This window comes from Carcharodon carcharias (genome assembly GCF_017639515.1).
Source record: "Carcharodon carcharias isolate sCarCar2 chromosome 37 unlocalized genomic scaffold, sCarCar2.pri SUPER_37_unloc_2, whole genome shotgun sequence".
NCBI lineage: Eukaryota > Metazoa > Chordata > Chondrichthyes > Lamniformes > Lamnidae > Carcharodon > Carcharodon carcharias.
Window position 1 is genome coordinate 774,337 of NW_024470767.1, and position 13,455 is coordinate 787,791.

At 60.1% G+C, this 13,455-nt stretch overlaps 1 protein-coding gene across 1 annotated transcript in view; it reads right to left on the bottom strand.

Annotated features, from left to right (window-relative positions):
• The window catches only part of LOC121274705 (kinesin light chain 2-like), a 42,592-nt gene that overhangs the window by 17,779 nt on the left and 11,358 nt on the right, over positions 1–13,455 (bottom strand). Inside the window, exons 5-8 of the mRNA XM_041182025.1 lie at positions 7,206–7,428; positions 5,207–5,294; positions 4,491–4,592; positions 3,537–3,710 (exon numbers count right to left, since the gene is read on the bottom strand). Coding sequence (XP_041037959.1) covers positions 3,537–3,710; positions 4,491–4,592; positions 5,207–5,294; positions 7,206–7,428 — 587 coding nt within the window. The remainder of the gene's footprint in view (positions 1–3,536; positions 3,711–4,490; positions 4,593–5,206; positions 5,295–7,205; positions 7,429–13,455) is intronic.

A 13,455-nucleotide genomic window follows, 5' to 3' on the forward strand; every position in this document is an offset into this window, starting at 1 on the left:
CCCCACCCCCCACCCCACACCGACCCCAACCCCCCACCCTACACCGACCCCACCCCCACCCCACACCGACCCCACCCCACCCACACCGACCCCACCCCACCCCACACCGACCCAACCCCACACCGACCCCACCCCCACCCCACACCGACCCAACCCCCCACCCCACACCGACCCCACCCCCACCCCACACCGACCCCACCCCCACCCCACACCGACCCAACCCCCCAACCCTACACCGACCCCACCCCCCACCCCACACCTACCCCACCCCCCCACCCCACACCTACCCCAACCCCCAACCCTACCCTCACCCTCATCCCACACCTACCCCAACCCCACCCCACACCTACCCCAACCCCCACCCCACACCTACCCCAACCCCACCCCACACCGACCCCACCCCCACCCCACACCGACCCCACCCCCACCCCACACCGACCCCACCCCCACCCCACACCGACTCCACCCCCACCCCACACCGACCCCACCCCCACCCCACACCGACCCCACCCCCACCCCACACCGACCCCACCCCCACCCCACACCGACCCCATCCCCCACCCCACACCGACCCAACCCCCCACCCTACACCGACCCCACCCCCACCCCACACCGACCCCAACCCCCCACCCTACACCGACCCCAACCCCCCACCCCACACCGACACCACCCCACACCGACCCCACCCCCACCCACACCGACCCCACCCCCACCCCACACCGACTCCACCCCCACCCCACACCAACCCCACCCCCACCCCACACCGACCCCACCCCCCCACCCTACACCGACCCCATCCCCCACCCCACACCGACCCAACCCCACACCGACCCCACCCCCACCCCACACCGACCCCACCCCCCACCCCACACCGACCCCACCCCCCACCCCTACACCGACCCCATCCCCCACCCCACACCGACCCACCCCACCCACACCGACCCCACCCCCACCCCACACCGACCCCACCCCCCCACCCCACACCGACCCCACCCCCACCCTACACCGACCCCACCCCCACCCCACACCGACCCCACCCCCCACCCCACACCGACCCCACCCCCACCCCTACACCGACCCCACCCCCCACCCCACACCGACCCCACCCCCCACCCCACACCGACCCCACCCCCACCCCTACACCGACCCCACCCCCACCCCACACCGACCCCACCCCCACCCCACACCGACCCCACCCCCACCCTACACCGACCCCACCCCCACCCCACACCGACCCCACCCCCACCCCACACCGACCCCACCCCCACCCCACACCGACCCCATCCCCCACCCCACACCGACCCAACCCCCCACCCTACACCGACCCCACCCCACCCCACACCGACCCCACCCCCACCCCACACCGACCCCACCCCCACCCCACACCGACCCCACCCCCACCCCACACCGACCCCACCCCCACCCCACACCGACCCCATCCCCCACCCCACACCGACCCAACCCCCCACCCTACACCGACCCCAACCCCCCACCCCACACCGACCGCAACCCCCCACCCTACACCGACCCCAACCCCCCACCCCACACCGACACCACCCCACACCGACCCCACCCCCACCCCACACCGACCCCACCCCCACCCCACACCGACTCCACCCCCACCCCACACCGACCCCACCCCCACCCCACACCGACCCCACCCCCCCACCCTACACCGACCCCATCCCCCACCCCACACCGACCCAACCCCACACCGACCCCACCCCCACCCCACACCGACCCCACCCCCCCACCCCCACACCGACCCCACCCCCACCCCACACCTGACCCCACCCCCCATCCTACACCAACCCCACCCCCCACCCTACACCAACCCCACCCCCACCCTACACCGACCCCACCCCCCCACCCCTACCCCACACGACCCCACCCCCCACCCTACACCGACCCCACCCCCACCCCACACCGACCCCACCCCCACCCCACACCGACCCCACCCCCACCCCACACCGACCCCACCCCCCATCCTACACCAACCCCACCCCCACCCTACACCAACCCCACCCCCACCCTACACCGACCCCACCCCCCCACCCCTACCCCACACCGACCCCACCCCCCACCCTACACCGACCCCACCCCCACCCCACACCGACCCCACCCCCACCCCACACCAACCCCACCCCCGCACCCTACACCGACCCCACCCCCCACCGACCCCACCCCCACCCTACACCGACCCCACCCCCACCCTACACCGACCCCACCCCCCCACCCTACACCGACCCCACCCCCCACCTCACCGACCCCACCCCTCAACACCTGTGTACATGCACCCACCCTCTGAAAGGTGGGACTGGACAGCAGGGGAAGAATTTGTGGCTCAATATATCCCCCCCACCGGCCCTGGCCCCGCCTCCTCAGCTCGCCCCCTCCCTGAGGCATGGAGCCAACTGGTGACCCCTCCCTGTGGCACTGAGGCCAACTGGTGCCCCCTCCCTGAGACACTGAGGCCAACTGGTGCCCCCTCCCTGAGACACTGAGGCCAACTGGTGCCCCCTCCCTGAGACACTGAGGCCAACTGGTTCCCCCTCCCTGAGACACTGAGGCCAACTGGTGCCCCCTCCTACTGCCGAAGCTGAAATCACCAAACTCTGCATCGGGTTACACAGGACATGCAGCACAGAAACACGCCATTCAGCCCATCTGCTGGTGTTCCTGCCCCACACGAGCCTCCTCCCACCCCCCTCTCCATCTCCCCCCATCCCCATATCCTTCTACTCCTTTCTCCCTCATGTGTTTATCCAGCTTCCCCCTTAAACGTGTCGATACTATTCCCCTCGACCACTCCCTGTGGGAGCGAGTCCCACATTCTCCCCACTCTCTGGGTGAAGAAGTTTCTCCTGAATTCCCCATCGGATTTACTAGTGACTGTCTTATATCGATGGGCCCCTAGTTCTGGTCTCTCCCTCCCACCCACAAGGGGAAACATTCTCTCTGTATCCACTCGATCAAAGCCTTTCAGAGTTTTGAAGACCTGTATCAGGTCACCCTCAGTCTTCTCGTTTCAAGAGAGAAGAGACCCAGCCTTTCCTGATCTGTATACCCACACGTTTCTCTTATCATCCTTGTAAACCTTCTCTGTATCCTTTCTATACTCAATGAATCAAAGTCATCCTAGTCCCTGAGGACCATGGGCTGCTCTCCCATCAGAGAGAGAGAGACGACTGGTGGTGAGTTTAACCTAAGGGTCACCACACCTCAGGCTAGGGAGTGAGGTTGAGCAGGTGGGAGCTTCTTCACGCTGTTGGCGTCTATCCCTGCCTCACCGACCAGCCGTCCAGCCAACTGAGCTGGCCAACCCCCCACCCCCCCCCCCCTTCCTACAATACGGCGACCGGGACTGTACACAGTGCCCTCAGCGTGAGCTAAACAAGGCCTCGCTTCCCTTCTCTTCAATTCTGTCCCTTCGGAAGGAGAGCCCAGCACTCGCTGTGCGCGCCTACGCACAAGGAAGGCTTGCTGCAGCCCAGCGCACCGCCCCTGCAGTTGAATAGCAAGGCGCGGGCTCCTACCAGGTTGTTCTTGGTCTTGGCCACGTTGGGATCGTCGGGGCCCAGCCGGGACACGTATATCTCTAGGGCGTGCCGATAATATCGCTCCACCTCCTCATACTTGCCCTGGTTTTGACACAGCAATGCCAGGTTGTTCAGCTGTTTGGCTACATCAGGGTGCAACTTCCCCAGGACCTGCAGGGGAGTGAGGGGGTGGGGAGAGAGTGTGCAGTAACCAAATTAATTCAACAGTCCTCTGGAGTTTATCAGCACCCACCCCTCCCCTCCCTTCCCCGGGAAACAGGGCCCCCCATGCGCACCCTCCATTCCGACCCTCCCACTCTGCCCTTCAAGGCCATTCCTGGCAGGGACAGGTCGGAGGCTGGGAATCCCGCGGCGAGTAACTCACCTCCTGACTCCCCAAAGCCTGTCCACCATCGACAAGACACAAGTCTTGTGGGGATGGAATACTCCCCACTTGCCTGGATGAGTGCAGCTCCCACAACACTCAAGAAGTTCGACACCGTCCAGGACAAAGCAGCCCCGCTTGATTGGCACCCCATCCACAAACATTCACTCCCTCCCCCACCGACGCACAGTAGCAGCAGTGTGTGTACCATCTACAAGATGCACTGCAGGAATTCACCAAGGCTCCTTCGACAGCACCTTCCAAACCCACGACCACTACCATCTAGAAGGACAAGGGCAGCAGATACATGGGAAACACCACCACCTGGAAGTTCCCCTCCAAGTCACTCACCATCCTGACTTGGAAATATATCAGCCGTTCCGTCACTGTCGCTGGGTCAAAATCCTGGAACTCCCTCCCTAACAGCGCTGTGGGTGTACCTACACCACATGGACTGCAGCGGCTCAAGAAGGCAGCTCACCACTACCTTCTCAAGGGGCAATTAGGGATGGGCAATAAATGCTGGTCTAACCATAACAATGACAGAGGCGATGCTGATCACCCACCTTCTCCCTGATCTCCAGAGCTCTCTTGCAGAGTGGTTCTGCCTCTTTATACTTCCCTCTCTTGCCACACAGGACAGCCAAGTTGTTGAGGGTGGCTGCAACCTAGGGGGAAGCAGGCAAGGGGGGTCACAACCTGAGAGAGAGAGAGAGAGAGGGGGGGACAGGGAGAGGGGGACAGAGAGGCAGACAGAGAGAGGGACAGAGAGAGGGACAGAGAGAGGGACTGAGAGAGAGACAGAGGGAGGGACGGAGGGAGGGACGGAGGGAGGGACGGAGGGAGGGACAGAGAGAGGGACGGAGAGAGGGACGGAGAGAGGGACAGAGAGAGGAACAGAGAGAGGGACAGAGAGAGGGACAGAGGGAGGGACAGAGGGAGGGACGGAGAGAGGGACAGAGAGAGGGACGGAGGGAGGGAGGGACAGAGAGAGGGACAGAGAGAGGGACGGAGAGAGGGACAGAGAGAGGGACAGAGGGAGGGACGGAGAGAGGGACAGAGAGAGGGACGGAGGGAGGGAGGGAGGGAGGGACAGAGAGAGGGACGGAGGGAGGGAGGGAGAGTCCAAGACCAGGACAATTGCTCAGTTCCAATGGCCATGTCTATTATCAATGCCCCGGAGGGAGGGGGAAGTTGTTGAGGGGGGTAGGGATGATGGGGAGGGTGATCAGTGCGAGGAGAGGAGGGGAGGGGAGGGGAGGGGAGGGGAGGGCTCACTTACCGCTGGGTGGTCTTTGCCGAGAGTTTTCTCACGGATGTTCAGAGCATCGTTCAGTAGGTGTGCTGCCTCCTTATACTTGTTCTGGTCTCTGGGCACAAAGAGACGGAGGCTTCAGACCCTGAGAAATCCCCCAGCAGCCCCCGCCCCTCCACACCCCCTCCTCGACACCCCCCCCACACCCCTCCCCAACCCCTCCACCACACTCCTCCTCAACCCCTCCACCACACTCCTCCTCAACCCCTCCACCACACTCCTCCTCAACACCTCCACCACACTCTTCCTCAACCCCTCCCCCACATCCCTCCTCAACCCCTCCACCACACTCCTCCTCAACCCCTCCACCACACTCCTCCTCAACACCTCCACCACACTCTTCCTCAACCCCTCCCCCACATCCCTCCTCAACCCCTCCACCACACTCCTCCTCAACCTCTCCCCCACATCCCCATCCCAACCCCTCCCCCACACCCCTCCCCAATCCCTCCCCCACACCCCTCCCCAATCCCTCCCCCACACCCCTCCTCAACCCCTCCCCCACAACCCCATCCTCAACCCCTCCCCCACACCCCCTCCCAAACCCCACCCCTAACCCTTCCCCAACACCACCCCAGCAACCGCCTCCTCCAGACCCCACACCCCCCCCCCACCTCCCTCGACCACACCGTCCCCCAAACACTCTCCCCCACCAACCGCAGCCCACTCCCCACCCCCACAGAGAGATTGGGGGGGTACAGAGACTGAGAGGTCTCCCAGCCCCTCCCACACACCACCCCCCAAAACCCCTTCCCGACACCCCCAGCCCCACAGACCTTCCACACCCGAACTCAGAGATGAAGGGGTGAGTGAGTCTCACCTGTACGGGGGGGGGGGGAGGGGCTGAGTGAGTCTCACCTGTACGGGGGGGGAGGGGCTGAGTGATTCTCACCTGTACAGGGGGGAGGGGCTGAGTGATGCTCACCTGTACGGGGGGGGAGGGGCTGAGTGATGCTCACCTGTACAGGGGGAGGGGCTGAGTGATGCTCACCTGTACAGGGGGGGAGGGGCTGAGTGATGCTCACCTGTACAGGGGGGGAGGGGCTGAGTGATGCTCACCTGTACAGGGGGAGGGGCTGAGTGATGCTCACCTGTACAGGGGGGAGGGGCTGAGTGATGCTCACCTGTACAGGGGGGGAGGGGCTGAGTGATGCTCACCTGTACAGGGGGGGAGGGGCTGAGTGATGCTCACCTGTACAGGGGGAGGGGCTGAGTGATGCTCACCTGTACAGGGGGGAGGGGCTGAGTGATGCTCACCTGTACGGGGGGGGGAGGGGCTGAGTGATGCTCACCTGTACAGGGAAGAGGGGCTGAGTGATGCTCACCTGTACGGGGGGGGGAGGGGCTGAGTGATGCTCACCTGTACGAGGGGGGGAGGGGCTGAGTGCTGCTCACCTGTACGAGGGGGGGAGGGGCTGAGTGATGCTCACCTGTACGGGGGGGAGGGGCTGGGTGATGCTCACCTGTACAGGGGGGAGGGGCTGAGTGATGCTCACCTGTACAGGGGAGAGGGGCTGAGTGATGCTCACCTGTACGAGGGGGGGAGGGGCTGAGTGATGCTCACCTGTACGAGGGGGGGAGGGGCTGAGTGATGCTCACCTGTACAGGGGAGAGGGGCTGAGTGATGCTCACCTGTACAGGGGGGAGGGGCTGAGTGATGCTCACCTGTACAGGGGGGAGGGGCTGAGTGATGCTCACCTGTACAGGGGGGAGGGGCTGAGTGATGCTCACCTGTACAGGGGGGAGGGGCTGAGTGATGCTCACCTGTACAGGGGGGAGGGGCTGAGTGATGCTCACCTGTACAGGGGGGGAGGGGCTGAGTGATGCTCACCTGTACAGGGGGGAGGGGCTGAGTGATGCTCACCTGTACAAGGGGGGGGAGGGGCTGAGTGATGCTCACCTGTACAGGGGGGAGGGGCTGAGTGATGCTCACCTGTACAGGGGGGAGGGGCTGAGTGATGCTCACCTGTACACCTGCGCGAGGATGTTGAGCATTGTGGCTACATCGGGATGGTCGTGTCCAGAGGTTTTCTCCAGGTCCTCCAGCGCCTGTTTACAAAGCGGCACTGCCACCTCATACCTGCCCTGGGAGGCGTACTGGATCACCAGGTTGTGCAGGGTCCTGAGTCGAGCTGGTATCTCATACCCACCATGCTGAGCCACATCCCCAACTGTGTGAGGCTGGTGTCCTGCCAGGAACCATGGAAGAGAGACAGACACACACAGAGGCAGAGAGGGAGAGACAGAGAGATGAAGAGAGAGAGAGAGACGGGGGTGGGTGAGAGACAGAGAGAGATGGGGTGCAGAGAGAGAGATGGGGTGGAAAGAGAGAGAGAGACACAGAGAGGGAGAAAGAGAGAGAGATGGGGGTGGAGAGAGAGAGGGAGAGACAGAGAGAGAGAGAGAGAGAGACAGACACAGAGAGCGAGAGAAGTGCACATAGCAAGATAAAGAGAGAGAAACAAAGAGAGAGTGGTTACTGTCTGTCATTGGGTCAAATGTTTCTTTCCAACACTTCCTGTTCGCTTATTTTCTCTGCGGGAGAACAGTAACTGCTGAGTTAACACGCTAACATGGGAAATTTCCATTCACATTTATTTAGTGCCCAGGACTGAAGAAAAGATCCTCAAAAATATTCCCTAAGAGTGTACATCAAAACCCTGAGAGTATATACCAAATCCCCGAGAATATACATCAAGCCCACAAGACATATAAATCCACAGAGGGAGATGGGAGGGACAGGTTTGGTTTTAAGGAGTGTCTTAAAGGAGGGGAGAGAGAGAGAGAGAGACAGACAGATGTAGAGAGCTAGAGAAATGCATATAGCAAGAGAAAGAGACAAACAGAGAGAGAAAGAGGCAGGCGGAGAGGTTTACAGAGGGAATTCCAGAGCTTAGGGCCCCAGGCAGCAGAAGGCACGGCCGCCAATGGTGGAGCGATGGGAATCGGGGGATGGTCAAGAGGCCGGAATTGGAGGAGTGCAGAGATCTCGGAGGGTTGTAGGGGCTGGAGGAGGTTACAGAGATAGGGAGGGGTGTAGGGGCTGGAGGAGGTTACAGAGATAGGGAGAGTTGTAGGGGCTGGAGGAGGTTACAGAGATAGGGAGGGGTGTAGGGGCTGGAGGAGGTTACAGAGATAGGGAGGGGTGTAGGGGCTGGAGGAGATTACAGAGATAGGGAGGAGAGTAGGGGCTGGAGGAGGTTACAGAGATAGGGAGGGGTGTAGGGGCTGGAGGAGTTTACAGAGATAGGGAGGGGTGTAGGGGCTGGAGGACGTTACAGAGATATGGAGGGTTGTAGGGGTTGGAGAAGGTTACAGAGATAGGGAGGGTTGTAGGGACTGGAGGAGATTACAGAGATAGGGAGGGTTGTAGGGGCTGGAGGAGGTTACAGAGATAGGGAGGGGTGTAGGGGCTGGAGGAGTTTACAGAGATAGGGAGGAGAGTAGGGGCTGGAGGAGGTTACAGAGATAGGGAGGGGTGTAGGGGCTGGAGGAGGTTACAGAGATAGGGAGTGTTGCAGGGGCTGGAGGAGTTTACAGAGATAGGGAGGGGTGTAGGGGCTGGAGGACGTTACAGAGATATGGAGGGTTGTAGGGGCTGGAGAAGGTTACAGAGATAGGGAGTGTTGTAGGGACTGGAGGAGATTACAGAGATAGGGAGGGTTGTAGGGGCTGGAGGAGGTTACAGAGATAGGGAGGGGTGTAGGGGCTTGAGTAGGTTACAGAGATAGGGAGTGTTGTAAGGGCTGGAGGAGGTTACAGAGATAGGGAGGGTTGTAGGGGCTGGAGTAGGTTACAGAGATAGGGAGGGTTGTAGGGGCTGGAGGAGGTTACAGAGATAGGGAGGGGTGTAGGGGCCGGAGGAGGTTACAGAGATAGGGAGGGTTGTAGGGGCTGGAGGAGGTTACAGAGAAATGGAGGGATGTAGGGGCTGGAGGATGTTACACAGATAGGGAGGGATATAGGGGCTGGAGGAGGTTACAGAGATAGGGAGGGTTGTAGGGGCTGGAGGAGTTTACAGAGATAGGGATGGTTGTAGGGGCTGGAGGAGGTTACAGGGATAGGGAGGGTTGTAGGGGCTGGAGGAGGTTATCGAGATAGGGAGGGTTGTAGGGGCTGGAGGGGGTTACAGAGATAGGGATGGTTTTAGGGGCTGGAGGAGGTTACAGAGATAGGGAGCGTTGTAGGGGATGGAGGAGGTTACAGAGATAGGGAGGGTTGCAGGAGCTGGAGGAGGTTACAGAGATAGGGAGGGTTGTAGCGGCTGGAGGAGGTTACAGAGATAGAGAGGGTTGTAGGGGCTGGAGTAGGTTACAGAGATAGGGAGGGTTGTAGGGGCTGGAGGAGGTTACAGAGATAGGGAGGGGTGTAGGGGCTGGAGGAGGTTACAGAGAAATGGAGGGATGTAGGGGCTGGAGGATGTTACACAGATAGGGAGGGATATAGGGGCTGGAGGAGGTTACAGAGATAGGGAGGGTTGTAGGGGCTGGAGGAGTTTACAGAGATAGGGATGGTTGTAGGGGCTGGAGGAGGTTACAGGGATAGGGAGGGTTGTAGGGGCTGGAGGAGGTTATCGAGATAGGGAGGGTTGTAGGGGCTGGAGGGGGTTACAGAGATAGGGATGGTTTTAGGGGCTGGAGGAGGTTACAGAGATAGGGAGCGTTGTAGGGGATGGAGGAGGTTACAGAGATAGGGAGGGTTGCAGGAGCTGGAGGAGGTTACAGAGATAGGGAGGGTTGTAGCGGCTGGAGGAGGTTACAGAGATAGAGAGGGTTGTATGGACTGGAAGAGGTTACAGAGATAGGGAGGGTTGTAGGGGCTGGAGGAGGTTACAGAGATAGGGAGGGGTGTAGGGGCTGGAGGAGATTACAGAGATAGGGAGGAGAGTAGGGGCTGGAGGAGGTTACAGAGATAGGGAGGGGTGTAGGGGCTGGAGGAGTTTACAGAGATTGGGAGGGGTGTAGGGGCTGGAGGACGTTACAGAGATAGGGAGGGTTGTAGGGGTTGGAGAAGGTTACAGAGATAGGGAGGGTTGTAGGGACTGGAGGAGATTACAGAGATAGGGAGGGTTGTAGGGGCTGGAGGAGGTTACAGAGATAGGGAGGGGTGTAGGGGCTGGAGGAGATTACAGAGATAGGGAGGGGAGTAGGGGCTGGAGGAGGTTACAGAGATAGGGAGGGGTGTAGGGGCTGGAGGAGGTTACAGAGATAGGGAGTGTTGCAGGGGCTGGAGGAGTTTACAGAGATAGGGAGGGGTGTAGGGGCTGGAGGACGTTACAGAGATATGGAGGGTTGTAGGGGTTGGAGAAGGTTACAGAGATAGGGAGGGTTGTAGGGACTGGAGGAGATTACAGAGATAGGGAGGGTTGTAGGGGCTGGAGGAGGTTACAGAGATAGGGAGGGGTGTAGGGACTGGAGGAAGTTACAGAGATAGGGAGGGTTGTAAGGGCTGGAGGAGGTTACAGAGATAGGGAGGGTTGTAGGGGCTGGAGTAGGTTACAGAGATAGGGAGGGTTGTAGGGGCTGGAGGAGGTTACAGAGATAGGGAGGGGTGTAGGGGCTGGAGGAGGTTACAGAGATAGGGAGGGTTGTAGGGGCTGGAGGAGGTTACAGAGAAATGGAGGGATGTAGGGGCTGGAGGATGTTACACAGATAGGGAGGGATATAGGGGCTGGAGGAGGTTACAGAGATAGGGAGGGTTGTAGGGGCTGGAGGAGTTTACAGAGATAGGGATGGTTGTAGGGGCTGGAGGAGGTTACAGGGATAGGGAGGGTTGTAGGGGCTGGAGGAGGTTATCGAGATAGGGAGGGTTGTAGGGGCTGGAGGGGTTACAGAGATAGGGATGGTTTTAGGGGCTGGAGGAGGTTACAGAGATAGGGAGCGTTGTAGGGGATGGAGGAGGTTACAGAGATAGGGAGGGTTGCAGGAGCTGGAGGAGTTTACAGAGATAGGGAGGGTTGTAGCGGCTGGAGGAGGTTACAGAGATAGAGAGGGTTGTAGGGGCTGGAGTAGGTTACAGAGATAGGGAGGGTTGTAGGGGCTGGAGGAGGTTACAGAGATAGGGAGGGGTGTAGGGGCTGGAGGAGGTTACAGAGAAATGGAGGGATGTAGGGGCTGGAGGATGTTACACAGATAGGGAGGGATATAGGGGCTGGAGGAGGTTACAGAGATAGGGAGGGTTGTAGGGGCTGGAGGAGTTTACAGAGATAGGGATGGTTGTAGGGGCTGGAGGAGGTTACAGGGATAGGGAGGGTTGTAGGGGCTGGAGGAGGTTATCGAGATAGGGAGGGTTGTAGGGGCTGGAGGGGGTTACAGAGATAGGGATGGTTTTAGGGGCTGGAGGAGGTTACAGAGATAGGGAGCGTTGTAGGGGATGGAGGAGGTTACAGAGATAGGGAGGGTTGCAGGAGCTGGAGGAGGTTACAGAGATAGGGAGGGTTGTAGCGGCTGGAGGAGGTTACAGAGATAGAGAGGGTTGTATGGACTGGAAGAGGTTACAGAGATAGGGAGGGTTGTAGGGGCTGGAGGAGGTTACAGAGATAGGGAGGGTTGTAGGGGCTGGAGGAGGTTACAGAGATAGGGAGGGGTGTAGGGGCTGGAGGAGATTACAGAGATAGGGAGGAGAGTAGGGGCTGGAGGAGGTTACAGAGATAGGGAGGGGTGTAGGGGCTGGAGGAGTTTACAGAGATAGGGAGGGGTGTAGGGGCTGGAGGACGTTACAGAGATATGGAGGGTTGTAGGGGTTGGAGAAGGTTACAGAGATAGGGAGGGTTGTAGGGACTGGAGGAGATTACAGAGATAGGGAGGGTTGTAGGGGCTGGAGGAGGTTACAGAGATAGGGAGGGGTGTAGGGGCTGGAGGAGATTACAGAGATAGGGAGGAGAGTAGGGGCTGGAGGAGGTTACAGAGATAGGGAGGGGTGTAGGGGCTGGAGGAGGTTACAGAGATAGGGAGTGTTGCAGGGGCTGGAGGAGTTTACAGAGATAGGGAGGGGTGTAGGGGCTGGAGGACGTTACAGAGATATGGAGGGTTGTAGGGGTTTTAGAAGGTTACAGAGATAGGGAGGGTTGTAGGGACTGGAGGAGATTACAGAGATAGGGAGGGTTGTAGGGGCTGGAGGAGGTTACAGAGATAGGGAGGGGTGTAGGGACTGGAGGAAGTTACAGAGATAGGGAGGGTTGTAAGGGCTGGAGGAGGTTACAGAGATAGGGAGGGTTGTAGGGGCTGGAGTAGGTTACAGAGATAGGGAGGGTTGTAGGGGCTGGAGGAGGTTACAGAGATAGGGAGGGGTGTAGGGGCCGGAGGAGGTTACAGAGATAGGGAGGGTTGTAGGGGCTGGAGGAGGTTACAGAGAAATGGAGGGATGTAGGGGCTGGAGGATGTTACACAGATAGGGAGGGATATAGGGGCTGGAGGAGGTTACAGAGATAGGGAGGGTTGTAGGGGCTGGAGGAGTTTACAGAGATAGGGATGGTTGTAGGGGCTGGAGGAGGTTACAGGGATAGGGAGGGTTGTAGGGGCTGGAGGAGGTTATCGAGATAGGGAGGGTTGTAGGGGCTGGAGGGGGTTACAGAGATAGGGATGGTTTTAGGGGCTGGAGGAGGTTACAGAGATAGGGAGCGTTGTAGGGGATGGAGGAGGTTACAGAGATAGGGAGGGTTGCAGGAGCTGGAGGAGGTTACAGAGATAGGGAGGGTTGTAGCGGCTGGAGGAGGTTACAGAGATAGAGAGGGTTGTAGGGGCTGGAGTAGGTTACAGAGATAGGGAGGGTTGTAGGGGCTGGAGGAGGTTACAGAGATAGGGAGGGGTGTAGGGGCTGGAGGAGGTTACAGAGAAATGGAGGGATGTAGGGGCTGGAGGATGTTACACAGATAGGGAGGGATATAGGGGCTGGAGGAGGTTACAGAGATAGGGAGGGTTGTAGGGGCTGGAGGAGTTTACAGAGATAGGGATGGTTGTAGGGGCTGGAGGAGGTTACAGGGATAGGGAGGTTTGTAGGGGCTGGAGGAGGTTATCGAGATAGGGAGGGTTGTAGGGGCTGGAGGGGGTTACAGAGATAGGGATGGTTTTAGGGGCTGGAGGAGGTTACAGAGATAGGGAGCATTGTAGGGGATGGAGGAGGTTACAGAGATAGGGAGGGTTGCAGGAGCTGGAGGAGGTTACAGAGATAGGGAGGGTTGTAGCGGCTGGAGGAGGTTACAGAGATAGAGAGGGTTG